General features: G+C 43.4%; 1 protein-coding gene across 1 annotated transcript in view; it reads left to right on the plus strand.

The window, feature by feature from the left end:
* Positions 1 to 13445, plus strand: part of LOC147893061 (uncharacterized) — a 34127-nt gene extending 20682 nt beyond the window's left edge. Inside the window, exon 12 of the mRNA XM_087387454.1 lies at positions 13046 to 13445. Within this exon, the coding sequence (XP_087243580.1) occupies positions 13046 to 13265 (220 nt within the window). The 3' untranslated portion in view covers positions 13266 to 13445. The remainder of the gene's footprint in view (positions 1 to 13045) is intronic.
* The last annotated feature ends 3958 nt before the right edge of the window (positions 13446 to 17403 follow it).

The raw sequence follows: 17403 nt of genomic DNA on the forward strand, positions 1-17403 counted from the left end.
AGGCACTGCAAAAAATAAAATTAAAAAAAAACTGCTCTGCCTGAAATTCTGTTTCTGGCTTCAAAAATGGTGCCGAAACGGCGATCCGTTCGCCGTTTCTGGGCACTATGACTGCTGCTCCTACTGCTCCCAAGTCTGCTGGCTTCTGGATGCAATGAATGAGGCACTAGGCGTCCCTTTTATAGGCCCAAAGGCCTTTTGAGATGACCGACTTGAGCAGGCCTCCTGGTCGAGTCAGTCTGTCCCAAAACCACCCCCACCAAGCCCTATTTATTGGGCTGTGGGCAGCTCTTCTTGGGCTGTGGTGCCCTGTACCTTTAAGTGGGGGTCCAGCTGCCCTTTGTAGTGTGTGCCAGCTCCCCCCACTACCCTCTATGAATGGGGCTGTGGGCTGGCCTATGTGGCCGACCAGCTCATCCTCCTGGCCCTATATAAGGGCAGGGTGCTGCCCACTGCAGCCCCTCCCTTCCCTGCAACACCTGGTCCTTTGTTTGTGCTGCTGCCAGGCCCTATGCCTTTTCTTCTCTGCTGCTCTTCCTTCACCTCGTGCCAAGCCAGATCTAAGGCTTGATGCCCCGCCATCTCTCCTGCACATCGGATCCTTTGATGCGCCCTCTGAAGCTCCGGTTTGCTGAGGTGCTGCCCATGTGGCAGCCCCCTCTTTCTCTCTCTTCTCCGGGCAGATCTTGCCCTAGGTCTCCGCCCCCCATGCTCTCCTCATTTGGGGGCTTACAGATGGGGAGGTGACCTTTCCAACACTACTGTCGCTGATGATCATGCACGGCATGAAGACGACTTCATTATCCTTCCCATGAAGAGGGAGATCCCTACACAACAGCGGACCTGGATCTGGAGCCTCCAAAATGGAATCCTCACACAAGTGGCATAGAAGATCCCCGTGCAGAAATGACGGACACGGAAAACTCGAGAGATCCACTTTCAGCGTCTTGTCGAGCAGAAGAGTATTGATGCAATTAGTAGCACTTTTTCTCCTAGCACACGCTGATAGAGAGGCAATCGGCCGACTGAAATAAGAAAGTAGGGTTTGGACTACCTAGTAGGCTTTGGACTACCTTTTGATTAGCCTTCTCCTTTAGTGCTAGCCTTCGTCATGGCTGAGTCTGCCCTTCACCTCCGGAGTGCCGACAGAAACTCAGTACAAAGACTTTGTATAAATGGATGCTCAAGTATGTGTGGGTGTGTGGATTTGTATGTGTGAGAGCATATTTTTATACTATGGTCTACACCCACTGTTGGGTGCTGATGACGTCAGTGGGGATGTCATAGTAGCTAGTCCTTGCTATGCATGATGGAGTTTATGTTTTTCAACCTTGTGAGTGACTATCATGAGATTGAAACTGCACTATGTTGTGTTTTTAGAGGATGAGTTTGGGAATGTTCCTGGATTCATCTAGGTATATGCTTCTGCCGTATTAGCGGACATGCAAATTTCACCTTGTGAAGTTTTCGTCCAAGTTGCGGCCTGCTGGTATTGGGATAATTCTTTCTATCTTAAGTGGTGCGTTGTCCTATCAACTAGATTTAGATTTAGATGCTCGTTGGGGAGAGACTACAATGAAAATGTTTAGACTTCACAAGCAGTTGTAGCTTGAATGAAGAGATTTTGGACTACCTTTTGATTAGCCTTCTTCTTTAGTGCTAGCCTTCGTCATGGCTGAGTCTGCCCTTCACCTCCGGAGTGCCGACAGAAACTCAGTACGAAGACTTTGTATAAATGGATGCTCAAGTATGTGTGGGTGTGTGGATTTGTATGTGTGAGAGCATATTTTTATACTATGGTCTACACCCACTGTTGGGCGCTGATGACGTTAGTGGGGATGTCATAGTAGCTAGTCCCTGCTATGCATGATGGAGTTTATGGTTTTCAACCTTGTGATTGATTATCATGAGATTGAAACTGCACTATGTTGTGTTTTTAGAGGATGAGTTTGGGAATGTTCCTGGATTCATCTAGGTATATGCTTCTGCCCTATTAGCGGACATGCAAATTTCACCTTGTGAAGTTTTCGTCCAAGTTGCGGCCTGCTGGTATTGTGATAATTCTTTCTATCTTAAATGGTGCGTTGCCCTATCAACTAGATTTAGATTTAGATGCTCATTGGGGAGAGACTAAAATGAAAATGTTTAGACTTCACAAGCAGTTGTAGCTTGAATGAAGAGATTTTGGACTACCTTTTGATTAGCCTTCTCCTTTAGTGCTAGCCTTCGTCATGGCTGAGTCTGCCCTTCACCTCTGGAGTGCTTTTAGAGGATGAGTTTGGGAATGTTCCTGGATTCATCTAGGTATATGCTTCTGCCCTATTAGCGGACATGCAAATTTCACCTTGTGAAGTTTTCGTCCAAGTTGCGGCCTGCTGGTATTGTGATAATTCTTTCTATCTTAAATGGTGCGTTGCCCTATCAACTAGATTTAGATTTAGATGCTCATTGGGGAGAGACTAAAATGAAAATGTTTAGACTTCACAAGCAGTTGTAGCTTGAATGAAGAGATTTTGGACTACCTTTTGATTAGCCTTCTCCTTTAGTGCTAGCCTTCGTCATGGCTGAGTCTGCCCTTCACCTCCGGAGTGCTGACAGAAACTTAGTACGAAGACTTTGTATAAATGGATGCTCAAGTATGTGTGGGTGTGTGGATTTGTATGTGTGAGAGCGTATTTTTATACTATGGTCTACACTCACTGTTGGGCGCTCATGACGTCAGTGGGGATGTCATAGTAGCTAGTCCCTGCTATGCATGATGGAGTTTATGGTTTTCAACCTTGTGAGTGACTATCATGAGATTGAAACTGCACTATGTTGTGTTTTTAGAGGATGAGTTTGGGAATGTTCTTGGATTCATCTAGGTATATGCTTCTGCCGTATTAGCGGACATGCAAATTTCACCTTGTGAAGTTTTCGTCTAAGTTGCGGCCTGCTGGTATTGTGATAATTCTTTCTATCTTAAATGGTGCGTTGTCCTATCAGCTAGATTTAGATTTAGATGCTCGTTGGGGAGAGACCACAATGAAAATGTTTAGACTTCACAAGCAGTTGTAGCTTGAATGAAGAGATTTTGGACTACCTTTTGATTAGCCTTCTCCTTTAGTGCTAGCCTTCGTCATGGCTGAGTCTGCCCTTCACCTCCGGAGTGCCGACAGAAACTCAGTACGAAGACTTTGTATAAATCGATGCTCAAGTATGTGTGGGTGTGTGGATTTGTATGTGTGAGAGCATATTTTTATACTATGGTCTACACCCACTGTTGGGCGCTGATGACGTCAGTGGGGATGTCATAATAGCTAGTCCTTGCTATGCATGATGGAGTTTATGTTTTTCAACCTTGTGAGTGACTATCATGAGATTGAAACTGCACTATGTTGTGTTTTTAGAGGATGAGTTTGGGAATGTTCCTGGATTCATCTAGGTATATGCTTCTGCCGTATTAGCGGAAATGCAAATTTCACCTTGTGAAGTTTTCGTCCAAGTTGCGGCCTGCTGGTATTGTGATAATTCTTTCTATCTTAAATGGTGCGTTGCCCTATCAACTAGATTTAGATTTAGATGCTCCTTGGGGAGAGACTAAAATGAAAATGTTTAGACTACACAAGCAGTTGTAGCCTGAATGAAGAGATTTTGGACTACCTTTTGATTAGCCTTCTCCTTTAGTGCTAGCCTTCGTCATGGCTGAGTCTGCCCTTCACCTCCGGAGTGCTGACAGAAACTCAGTACGAAGACTTTGTATAAATGGATGCTCAAGTATGTGTGGGTGTGTGGATTTGTATGTGTGAGAGCATATTTTTATACTATGGTCTACACTCACTGTTGGGCGCTCATGATGTCAGTGGGGATGTCATAGTAGCTAGTCCCTGCTATGCATGATGGAGTTTATGGTTTTCAACCTTGTGAGTGACTATCATGAGATTGAAACTGCACTATGTTGTGTTTTTAGAGGATGAGTTTGGGAATGTTCTTGGATTCATCTAGGTACATGCTTCTGCCGTATTAGCGGACATGCAAATTTCACCTTGTGAAGTTTCGTCCAAGTTGCGGCCTGCTGGTATTGTGATAATTCTTTCTATCTTAAATGGTGCGTTGTCCTATCAGCTAGATTTAGATTTAGATGCTCGTTGGGGAGAGACTACAATGAAAATGTTTAGACTTCACAAGCAGTTGTAGCTTGAATGAAGAGATTTTGGACTACCTTTTGATTAGCCTTTCTCCTTTAGTGCTAGCCTTCGTCATGGCTGAGTCTGTCCTTCACCTCCGGAGTGTCGACAGAAACTCAGTACGAAGACTTTGTATAAATGGATGCTCAAGTATGTGTGGGTGTGTGGATTTGTATGTGTGAGAGCATATTTTTATACTATGGTCTACACCCACTGTTGGGCACTGATGATGTCAGTGGGGATGTCATAGTAGCTAGTCCCTGCTATGCATGATGGAGTTTATGGTTTTCAAGCTTGTGAGTGACTATCATGAGATTGAAATTGCACTATGTTGTGTTTTTAGAGGATGAGTTTGGGAATGTTCCTGGATTCATCTAGGTATATGCTTCTGCCGTATTAGCGGACATGCAAATTTCACCTTGTGAAGTTTTCATCCAAGTTGCGGCCTGCTGGTATTGTGATAATTCTTTCTATCTTAAATGGTGCGTTGTCCTATCGGTCAATTATCTTTACAATCGAGTGTAGCTACTCTATGATAATTTCGGAGATGCCATATGCACTGTCGAGAGTTGCCTTGTGCACTCCCTCGTCCCTTTGATTATTTAGATACAGTGGCTATTCTTTTTGGATTGTATTGTCTCATAAGCCTGTGAGGCCTCCTGGAGACGTTAATATATCTTTCTTTCTTTCTTTGTGTGTGTGTGTTTTTCACAAAAAAAAAAGTGTGTGTGTGTGTGGTGTGTGCCCCTGCTCATATTCAGATTGATCCTCCGAATGAAGTTCCGATGTTGCACCCTCCTTCATCAGATGCAGCTTTTTCATCGGAAGATATGGATGTTGATTTAGCTTCTCCGCCTTTGATGCCTGTGCCAGAGCCTTCTTCTGTCAGGGATGCAGAAGTACCTTTTTTACTGGAATCTTTTCATCCCATGTTACAACAGGTTTTTGACCATCTGATTCAAAAATTTCGGGTACCAGCCTATATCAAGAAGAATCATAAGGGCAAAAAACAGCTGGTTTTTATTGATGGTCTGGTTTCATCACTGCATCAGTTTTTACAGCAGAACAATTTGAAGCTGGAGGATGCTGTGTTTGACTCTCCTCCAGCTTGATATGTAACTTTTTACTTGGCTACCTCATGACTTTTGCTCTGAGGTTTTACTTGTAAATCTTTTTTCTTGTACTTATTGGTGTGTTTTTACCTCTTTTGAGGTTTCCCACACAGAAATATAAAGATTTCACTTTAAAAAAAAAAAAAGTGTGACCACCCTAGGAAAAGATAACACCACAAGGTTTGGTTTGGGACAGCATTATAGATCCCGCTGGCACTTACTTTCATAGATGAGACATGATTTTCAGCCAGTGCCTCGTCGTGAGATAATACACTGCCTCAACGATTGGGCCCTTATTTCGAATGATCCACCTTGTCGTTCATTGTTCTTGGCAGATGTTACAGTTGCAAGCTTGTATAAAGTTTTTTTCCTGCCTCCTTGGGTTTCAACTCATGCAAATCATATTTGATCTTTGACTCGTACTATGAGATGGAGGAAAGGGTAAACTTCCTCATCGGCAATTGGTTTTCCTCCTGTGAGTTTTGCTTGGGGTTCTTTCCTTTGACAGATCTTGCATGTCGTCATGTTGCGCCCGCTCTTTGTCGACGATGTGTGTTCCCACAGGAGGCTATGCGTCATCTATTTTAGCATTCCGCAGAAACTAGTGATTTATTGTTACTTTTGCATCAACATTTACAGGCGTGCTTTTCTACAACTTGCTTTGGAAAGCTCTTTCGGTTGTTTGGGGTTCTCCTATTAGGCATGGATATGATCTCTTCTTCTCTTGGACTTATTCTAGTCTTACAAAGGTATATATAAGGGATATGATCTCTTCTTCTCTTGGGTTTGCTATTGGGCAAGTATCGAAATTATAGGGTCTTTGGTGGTCCCTCTCTTGCCAAGTACACCTTTTCCCTAGCATCCTTACAGCAATTGTTCTTTGATTGTCTGCAGGTCAGGATATTGATTATCGTGCTTTTTTGTCATATATTGAGTTTTTTTGGTTATGTTGTAGCTGAAAGTCCCTTTTTTGGGACTGAATTTGTAATAGAAAGAAATATAGTTTTCACCATTAAAAAAAATGTGCATATGAGGGAGATTGTCCTACATTTTCTCTGGACCTATCCTATTGCTCGTGATCGTTTTACTAGATTGGGAGCTTATCTTCGTGTTCGTTTTCCTAGGCTTTCTTTTGGCGGGCAGTTCTTGGTGTTTGATAGATATGCCTCTACACCGGCCTCTGTTCAGTTCTTTGGTGGTGTCGCTATTGGGCTTTGTGGTCCTTATATCATACTCGTAACAATCGACTGTACAGGGACTCTTCAGTGGATGCTAATCATTTTTTTCGTTCCTCTTTGCATCGCACTCTCCAAGATGCACATTCTCTTGGAGATTTTCTTCTGGCCCAGATGGAAGTGTTTTATAATTGGTTTTAGGTTTGAATAGTAGCTACACCATTCTAGGGAGCCATGAATGTAGCTTTTTATGAATGAGATAGTGCTTCTCATAAAAAAAAGAGTGTGTGTACGTACATACATATACATACTTACATGTGTGTGTGTGCACATATATACATATACACACAAATATATGTACCCAATATTTTTGGGTGAAATTCATTTCTATGTACAAACACACACACACACATGCACGCACGCACGCACGCGCACGATTTCAAAGATTAGTAAGCATTGGGTTTACCCAAGAGATTCTGGGATCTTTCGAAACCTAGATGGCAGTTTATACTTTGTATCTGATGAGAACATAATATCAGCTTTGCTTACTGAGTTTATATTTTTGTCATTTACTCATAAGTTTGTTTAAAGCGTCTTACAAACTCCCTTTTTTTCTTTATTATTTCGATTGCTTTATAAAAATTTTAATTTTAAAGATTGGGATATTTTCTGTGTTATGAAGATGTTTGTGCACATGCATACATACATATATAGATATAAATATAAATATACAAATAAATGTATTTTCTTAAGTTTATTCATTAGCTTGCAGGCAACAATGGGACCCCTTTTGGGTGTGTGTGTGTGTGTTTAAATATATATGTAAACAAATTGGAAGCTCACAAAGTATATGCGACCTTAGGTCACCATGATATGCAGACCCTTATGTACATAAGCAGTGAGAGCAAGCAAAGAGAGCATAACGTTGAAGATAAAGTAATCACAAACTTGTAGAGCACTCTCTCCCTCTCTCAAGCATCAACTCAATACAAATATCCACGAAGACACTCTAGATATATTTCACTCACACAGGTACATATATCTGAAGGGAGAGGCACGCTCCACAAGCGGTGACCTCCATCAATCAAGGTAGGAATCATCCATTGATTTCGCCACCTTCCCACGCAGCTCACACTCAGTTTTAGGAACCTTAATCTTAAAGGTTTTTAAAGAGAGAAAGACTTTAATTCTTATGGGCGGTGAGTATGAGTAGCCATCATCAATTCGTCACACATTGTGCCTTACATCTCGTTACCTTTCAAATCGATTAACACAAAAGATTACTTGACCACAAATTTAATCTCGAGTAAGGTTTGATCACCATCATTTCTAATACCCCCTCTTGATTAAATACAAGGGTATGCATCACGCCGGTTAGAGAAGACTTTTTAAATACATGAGATTAGCTTCATTTTCATGGCTGGACTTCTCTTTGTCATCTCTTTGCTTTTTGCGGCACTCTTTGATTACATGCCCAGGTCCCTTGCAGCAGTAGCAGATATGTGGCTTTCTTACGAACAATTCTTATTCATTCAGAGGGGTATTCTTAGTATCCTTTGAAGGCTCTGGATTTGTACTTGCTTCTGAATTCTTATCTTTCTCCTTGCCAGTGTCCTTCCTTGATGCTAGTCAAGTCTCTTCAAGATGAGCGCAGTTAGAAGAGAAAATAATTGCGGTGGACATTCTGGTCACAGTCGTTATGCGAATGAGCCTGAGAACATGTTCCTTATATGCAGAAGACTGAAACAATGTTTCTTGACATTGCTTGCAATTCAAAAGAGGAATTTAGTTGTCAAGTCGATTAACTAGATCAGGATCCTTGGTACATCGAGTGCATCATCTCATATGACAACACATCATGAATGATTCGCAGAGATGAAACCATTAGAAGGGCAGAACTTAAAAGAATGTCATCTACACGGCAGATAATACACCGAATCTAGTTCAAGGGATAGGCATTGTTCCTATAAACAATTTCACTGATATGAGAGGATTAGTGAAAGATGTACTCTATGTTCCAAAGCTTAGCAAGAATCTCTTGTTAGTAGGTCAAATGGCAGAACACAACTATCGAGTCATCTTCGACAGAGATGAATGCATGATCAGAGACAAATCCACATGATATCAGCTAGTAGGAAAGGCAATCGAGTAAGGATGCTTGTTCAAAATGCTAGTTATAATACCAGATTTGGATGCCATGTCAACTCAATCACAACAGATGCCACTTTTCGCAAAATGGCAGAAGAGATATGGACATGTGAATTTCAAAAGCTTGATAGAGCTCAGAAATCAGAATATGGCAATTGGAATTCCGAATCTTCAGTTTCTTGAAAAGGTTTGCAAAGCATGTCGTTTCAGCAAATAAAAGCGGACCAACTTTGACAGAAGTACCTCTCACACGAGGTATTCTTGATTTGATTCATGTAGATGTATGGGGTTGTGTCCAGATCCACAGCATCAATGGTTCACTTTACTACTAGACTTTCATCGATGATTACAACAAATATTGTTGGGTCTACTTTCTGAAAGAGAAATCTGAAGTTTTTTTCAGATTTCAAGAATTCAAAGCCATGGTAGAAAACCAGACAGGCAGAAAGATCAAAGTTATGAGATCAGACAGAGAATTTTCTCGATTACTGTTGGATTGACTGCCTTGGTCGTACTGCTTCTTGCGGCAATCTCTTTCATAGTGTCTAAACTTATGATAGTAGTTGCAATGAATGTTTGACACATTGGTGGATGCATTCCTTTTGCTGATGTTGATGTTGATGTTGATTCTGACTTTGATGCTAACTTTGTTGTTGATGATGACTACAGTGGTTTCACTATGTTACGGAAACTCTTGTTGATTTGGTTTCTCAGTGTGAGAATCTTGGAAGTGTTCTCGGACTCGTAGAGAGCTGCAAACATATCCCATGCTTCTTTTGATGTCTTGACTGTATTAAGCTGTCCTAGCATGATATTCTGCACATTGTGCTTGAGCAGATGATATGCTTACTTGTCTTTCTTGTTGCATTCTGTCTCCGTCTCCTAGTTTAGTCTCCTAGTCCATTCAGGATGACTTGAACCATTTTTGTTGGATTCATGGTCTCTCTTGTTGTTGCGAGTTGATTGTTGTAATCCTTGATCCTGAGTACGTAAGGATGACCGGTTTCATTATTGTTGCGAAAACTCTTGTTGATTTGGTTTCTCAATGTGAGAATCCTGGAAGTGTTCTTAGACTCGTAGAGAGCTGCAAACATATACCATGCTTCTTTTGATGTCTTGACTGTGTTAAGCTGTCCTAGCATGACATCTTGCACATTGTGCTTGATCAGATGATATGCTTACTTGTCTTTCTTGTCCCATTCTGCCTGTGCTCGGACAATGGCAGAATCTGCTACAGGTGTAGTCATTGTTGGTGTAGTTGGAGATTCCGTTGTAGATCCTGCTGCTGGTGTTACGACAATCGGTGGAGTAGAGCTACTGCTGGTTGGATCGTCCAATGGTCTAGGTATAGACCCATCGACATACTTCCATTTGTCTTGAAGTACAAGAATGATCTCCATTCGGTATTTCCATGTGCTATAGTTGGAGTTGTCTACCTTAGCAGATGCCTCCAAATTGAAGTTGTTAGTCGTAGACATGGTGCAACAAATGTACTCAAAGTGTTTGTGAAATCATTGTCCGAATCAACTGCAAAACATTCACTATGTCAAGTGAAATCTGAACTGTCAGTGAAGATAGAATTGCAATATATAATCCAATCTATTACAAGGCTTGTGGCAAATGATGCCGGGTATAGCTAAGAGGCTTTACAAGGCTTGAATAAAGTGCACAATGCCGTGAAATAGCCAAATAGTATTACAATGATGGCATGTGTGTGTGAAATCAAATAATGTGCTATCTTTCCACTGAACAATTGGTCAATGCCTTCGAACACTCTGAAGTCTGCTCACTGAACCGTGGAACGTCAGGTTTCAGGTAATGCGATGATGTGAAACCGCATGTGAGCGTAGGCACCGACTCCGAGTAGAAACTATTTATGAATTTTTCAGCATGGCTTCGATTGGTTGCTTTGGAGCTCTCTTCGTCTTCAAGATTTGACGAAATCCTTGAAGATTCCGTCGTCGTTGTTGGAGACGCTTTGTTGAGGAGGAGACTCAATGGAGCATGTGTGCTGTGAGTCTCAGTCAAGCGTGGAGGCTGAGGCTAAGTCGTCGAGCCACTGTGATGGAGAGGGTTGTAGAAGCTCGCTGGCTATGCGTTGTGGAGAGACGTGTGCATGGCGCCTGGTAGTAAGCTGTGAGCATAGGATTGTTGGAGGTGTGGTTGTGTTGTGGCATTCGGCTTGAGCCTTTCTTTGCTTGCTTGTAGGAGTTGGTCAGTCGGTGGAGCCTAGCTCTGTTGAAGGTGAGTTGGAAGCCTTAGTTGCTGAGTGCCGGCTGGTGGAGGAGCTTGGCTATGGCGTTGGAGGTGTGTTTGCTAGTCTGCGATGAGCTTGCCTTGCATAAGCTACCTGCTATTGTCTGGAAGGCGTTGGAGATCGTGGATGTCGTAGGGTGCCTCAAAGGAGTTGATGGAGAGCGGGTGCTCGTTAGGAGGCTACTGGTCGTTGTCGAGGTCGATGGATGTAGCGAGCTCCGTCTTGCTTCGTGGAGTCGTGGCCGATGAATGGGCTCGTGGGCTATAGGAGTTGCCTTTGTTGTAGAGAGGCGGCTATGGAGAGGAGTAGACGTTGTGCAGAGGCTTTGGTCGTGTTGCAGATGCAGTTGTTCGTGCGATTTGGCCCGGGTCGTCGTCGTTTGCTCGTTGCTCTCAATGAGCCGCTTTGGACGTTGTATGGTCGTTGTAGGTAGGAGCTTGCAGTTACGTGCGGGGTGGATTGTTGCTCGCTATGGTTCTCTTGGTCGGTGCGCTGTGAAAGATGGTGCATCTTAGGAGCCCATAGGTTGTTGGAGGCTTGGTAAGGCTGGAATAGAAGGGCCGCTTGATGGAGATGTCACGTGAGCTTGGAGCCTTTGAAGCCTTTGAAGGAGGCTTTGCTGTATGTAGAGGCCGCACCCTTTGAAGCTAGTCGAGGTAGGCGTTTGTAGAGGCTTCCCTTTGTTGGGGATGCTTAGAGCATAGAGTCTCCATCTCTTAGAACTCTCCCAAAGCTCTCAAAGCATCTCTCTCTCTCTCTCTCTCTCTCTCTCTCTCATAAGAACAGATCTCTCAAGAAGAATGCCTCACTATTTCTCTTTCAATAATCGGCAAAGTAATGAATGGAATGAATACCTCTCTTTCTCTCATGGAAGAAAGAACTCTCAATCAACGGAAATCAATGACGGAAATTTTCTCAATGCGGAAGTTCTCTCAACAAAAGAGAACACTCAATCTCTCGATCCCTCAATCACTCTCTCAATCTCTCTCGCGTGGATCACAATGCCTCAGCGGAAGGCAATGATGCTTTGATACCATGACAAAATATGAAGAGGGGAGAGGAGAAGAGTGGAGATGAGGAGAGAGGGCACAACCAGAGAGCACACCACAAATGACTAACTGTATTATATACAAACCGTTTTAGGGTTAGGGTTAGGGCATCTAACCCTTTCCTTTATAGCAGCACTCTATTGGGTTAGTGCTATGCACATATGATCACATACTGTTGAGCGTGGTTTCTCAACACCTTCCCTCAAGATCAACATCATGAAGTAGGCCTTCCCTCAAGATGATAATTTTGGGGAATTGACTGAGCATCAGCTTGCCCGTAAGGTGGATGTTTCTTTGGATAGTGAAAGCCCGTATAGAGGAGCACTGCTAAGTTGCGGGCCTAGGCTCTGAGGTGTAGGTAGGCTTTCTAGAGAGGGAGAGTGCCCCCTCTCCTGCGAGATAGAGAGGCTGAGTGGTAGGAGGCGGCGGACTCTCGGTTTGCTAACAGATATGAGGGCACCCACTTGACCTTACAGGGGACTGAGGGTAGAACGAGCTCATATGTTTCAACTTTCCTTCGAGTTTCTCAGCTCGCCTAACTATAGACTTAAATTATCTTGTGTCTGTCGTCCTCACTTATTTATGACTATTTAATGAACGCTGTAGAGCCTCCATAAGACTGCTACACATTATTGCAGTGCTGATTACAGTCGTCCCATTGTCGTGAGTTGACACTTCATTCAAAACCTCAGGTTTTCCTGATTTTTATTGTTTAGTCTACAGTGATTCAAAAACTCGTGAACTGGATCTGCTTGATGACGGATGAAATGTTTTCTTTTGATATTTTCGGGGCACTAAAAGTCATAGGCTTGCCGTCATCTACCAGAAACGCTGTTTTATTCCTCATCTGGAGGTCTTAAGCATCTACAGTAGCATGGCCTGTATAATCATTTAGTATAGACTTCATTTTTTTGAGATTCTTTTGAATTTGATATGCACTCTAAGCCCTCCTTTCTTTTGGGGAAGGTTATTGTTGCTTTTGGATTGTGGTCTGAGCTCTTTAGCTTATTTGGATGTATTCAATAGTTGCAAAGGTGAAAAATATCACATAGAAAATGCCATGTCCCCTCCACCCAACCCTTTTGTGCTGCTGCCTGCTCTCTGCAGCTTCTTGATCATGTAATGGTGCATGGTGCAGGTGTGGCAGAGGCTGTGATGATAAAGAGCCACATTCAGCCACTAATCTAAATCTGCCAGCAACAGATATCAGGGGTGGGCACGTCACAGATGTTAAAAAGACAACCGAGAATGAAACTTTTGGAAAGGTTGCAGATGCACCGAGTGATACAGATGATGATAGTAGCGAACATCGTGCTGGAGAAAATGACGATCTGACTGATGTTGACCCACATGAATAGGTTCCTATCAACCTAGATGATTCTTGCTTGCATTTTGATGGAATCATAGTCTTTCTTGTTTAAGAAATTGTTGTATATGGATTCTCACAAATGTGGGCCAGCATTTTGATGTACCAACTAAATTAAATTTGTAAATAAAGGAATTTCTTGTGAAACATTTGTGTAACATACAGGAAAAGAAGTGAAACTAAAATTGGCCTTCTGAATGTCCTTTTTGATTAGTGATTGCTCTGGCTTATTCAATGTTAGAAAAACTCCATATCTATGCATCTGTGCGGTTGTGATTTACTTGTCTGCATCTATATATCCATATAACAGAACACTTATAAAAATTAAAAAAGTAATAGAAGACTTTCATAATGATTGTCTTTGAGACGAAGAGTTTTAGCTTGCGTGGTGCTGCAGGCTCCTTGAGGCTTTTATGTCGGCCAATGTTTGAGGCGTTATGATTTGCCTTTCTGTTGTTGGATTTTTAGTCTACTTGGTGAACCATTTGAACTTTGTGGTATTTATAAATATGCTCAGGTTCAGCATATGGGGCTAGAGGTGTGAAATGCTATGTTCTGAGCACAGGTTTATTATTTTGTCCTGGTAGTATCTTATAGGAGTGATGGGAGAAGCACATATTAGTTTGGGAACAGAAACACAATCACCAACCCATCTACACTCCCATTAGGCGAACTGAGCTTGGCTTCCCTATCTCCAATAAAGTGGGTGTATAAGATTTGGGGCTACCTACACAGCATGAAAGACAAAAATAGATGAAGGAAAGACTCCAGTGAATATAAGGCTCAACGGAAGATGTCATACCCAAAGAAAAGGTCCCCTTCACGCTTGTATTTGACGGAGACCTTTTCTTTGTGTGTTAGGGGGGTTACAAATGGGTTAGTGTATTAGGAACCATCGTGTTAATAATGTGCCTAGGATTGTCCCACGTGAGTGTGGAAATGTGTCGGTGCAGACAGATCGTCAATCGGAGGTCACGATGGAAATTTATGAGCGAATTAGTGTGAAAAGGGACCCACACAGGGGCACAAATTAGCGAGTGCTTGGGATGCCTAAATGGTGTGAAATGGGTTGGAAATTTTCCCTTTAGTTTGGTGTTTCCCATTTGTGAAATCTACTGGCGGCTGCGCCACCACCGGAGGGTGGTGAGAGAGGAGGGGAAGGGGGTTGTGGGGAGGTGGTTACAAGGGAAGGGGGCTATGGGGATTGGTGGAGGGGATGGGAGGGTGGCGAGGTGGTTGCCCAGGGTAGAGGTGCAATGGAGACCGGGTGCTTAGATGGCAACGCAAAGGTCAGGGTCGTCGAGAGCCGATCGGAGTGTCGACGGAGTAGCCTTGTTGGGCAACGGGCACTGCGGGCATGTGCAAGAGAGGGAGGCAGGGCGGGGCGGGTGATGGCAGGCATCGCGACCCGTTGGCAGCAGTTTTCACCTTGAGCTGGCATGGCACTGTCGCTATGCGTGGGTGCCACTTGTAGGGCAGATGCCAAGTAGGCAGGGCCCCAAGGGCCCTTTAGAGATGAGGTGGGGGGGTGCAGGGGGGGTGCTAGTCGAGGGGGGTGGAGGGAGGAGGGGTAGAGGGGGGGGGGGGGGGGGGGTGGAGTGGGGATGGAGGTGGCGATGGGAGGGGGGGTGGGGTGATGGAGGGAGGGGGTAGAGGGAGGGGGGGGGGAGGTGGAGGGGTGGTGGTGGAGGAGAGGGAGGAGGGGTGGGGGAGGGGGTGGAGAGAGGAGGGGTGGAGAAGGGGGGGGGAACTTAATGGACAAAAAACTTTGCAAAAATTAAAAGGGAGGAGGAGATGACCACCTACAACACTCTCCCAAGTCTTTCTCGATGTAATGGGATTGTTGAGGGCAAATGGATGGTGGGTCGATGGTTAGGTTACTCCAATGAGCTCGAAACAACTCATCGATGAGGATGGGAGTAGGGTGGTGGTTGATGGAGAGGGAGGAGGGTCTTGCATAGGGCTCGGAATCGGGAAGAGGATGGAGGCCAATTTTGGAAGAAGAAGAATGAGGGGGTGGGTTGGGAATGGAGGGGGGAGGCGTTTAGGGTTTGCTTTAGACCCTAGAACCTTCCCATACCATAACTTTTAATTGTTTGCTTGGATTGCTCTTCTATAAAAAGGTGAAATGTTTGAAATTGCAAGCTCTACACATTGGTGTCCATGAGATAGCTTGATTTGTTCTTCAAGTGGCTTCTTTTTAAGAAATAAAGAAAATTTCTTAAGGTAGTAACCCAAGGTTGATGCTTGGGGTTGATATTTTTTGCTAGAGTTGAAATGTTTATTTACTCTCCTTGCCCTTGAGTGCTATGTTTATGAAAGTTCATGGTAGTTTTTTTTTTACACATACTTGAGTATGTTTACTCATTACCTGAGAGAGGAGGAGGAGGGAGGAGAACGGAGGTGGAGGAGGGAGGAGAGGATGGAGAAGGGAGGAGGAGGAGGGAGGGGAAGGGAGGAGGAGGGAGAAGAAGGGAGGAGGAGGGAGGAGGAAGAGGAGTTGGGGGGAGGAGAGGGAGAGGAAGGGTTGCAAGGTTGGAGGAGAGGAGAGGAGGAGTTGCAAGGTGAGGACATGCTTTTGGACATGAAGTGCAAGGAAGCATGAACACTTGGAGACAATTTTTTGGAATACCAAAGTAGAACTCAATACAATGCCCCAAAGAGTGTGGGCTTCATTCCATTATGGGGCATTTATACAAGTTGGAGAGCTTCTCTCTCTACATGTAGGAATTGTAAGACATTCTCTCTCTACATGTAAAACTTGCATATAGAACTCGCATGTAGGAATTGCATGTAGAACATGCATGTAGGAGTTGCATGTAGGACTTACATGAAGAACATGCATGTAGGAGTTGCATGTAGGACTTGCATGTAGAACATGCATGTAGGAGTTACATGTAAGAATCATATGTAGAACTTGCATATAGAAACTGCATGTAGGAATCGTATGTAAAACTTGCATGTAGAATATGCAAGTAGGAATTGTATGTGTGACTCAATCTCACTCTCTCTCATCTTGGCTTGAGGCACAACACTGACTAAAAGTAAGGCTTGACCCTGTCTAACCTACTCGACTCAAACTTAGATAATTGACAAAGCAAGGGGTGTGAGCCCATTCAAGCTTGGACTCCATATCTAAATACTCTACAACCCTAGACTAGTCAGTTCTAGGAACTTCCTTCTGTTCCTGAACATAGGAACCTGTAAAACCATAAAACCTAGAAAGCGTAAAACCTTCTATTCTCATACCTAGAACCTATAAAATCACTTCTAAATGCTTGCTCCATGGCATTGCTTATATTGTCTCTTCCTTGATGCTCGTGGTCGCCCCGCTTGGCTTCTCGACGGTAGCTCTTGGATTGCCCATAATTGGTTTTTTGGACTTGAGTTGGGTTGGACTAGTAGCTTGAGGCCAACATTTTGCCCTAGTTTCACTTGTACTATGTCCTCACGGTTCTAAATCTACACAAACAAGCCTCTATTCACAACTTGGTGGCAAATGAGGGGCTTTCGATGATGAAGGTTGGATGTTCTCTTGCACTACTTTGGAGCTAGGCACTTGTGTCGTAGAGACAAGGTAGCCAGTGAAGAGTAGGGTTTGTGGAAGGACCGTGTCCCTCTGATGCATTACGCAAAACTAATCATTATAGGAATTATGGATACCCAAGAATTGGTGCTAGTGGGCAAGGATAGATTGAGCCAATGGTATTGGCTCTCGCCTCTGGGTGTTGAAGCCAATATTTTGATCATAGCTCCATTATGAGTTCAGTATCTGCGTCTACATGCAAGAATTCCTCAAACTTAAATCTATATCTTTTAAATTGAGAGGGAGGGTCTATCCACTTGTTAGTGGGATTCCTAGAGACATCCAATAAAATGATGCCACATATTTGTGGCTTTTGTTACTACAGACTCATCAACTATTCCAATAATCATAATAACTTTGTATAGTATATGGGCAATGTGGCCATGGTCGAGTGGTGTAGTGCCCTTATCTTTACCATGAGCGCTTGGAACTTGGCTTTGAAGGTCACCCTTTGACACTGTGACATGCAAATTATAGACTTAAGAGGCTTAAAAATGAGACTTAAATTTTGATTTTATTACTTCATGTATGCACAAAGAACTAG

This window comes from Dipteris shenzhenensis, chromosome 16 (assembly GCF_047967505.1).
Source record: "Dipteris shenzhenensis isolate YYH24624 ecotype China chromosome 16, Dip_SZ_1.0, whole genome shotgun sequence".
Lineage (NCBI taxonomy): Eukaryota > Viridiplantae > Streptophyta > Polypodiopsida > Gleicheniales > Dipteridaceae > Dipteris > Dipteris shenzhenensis.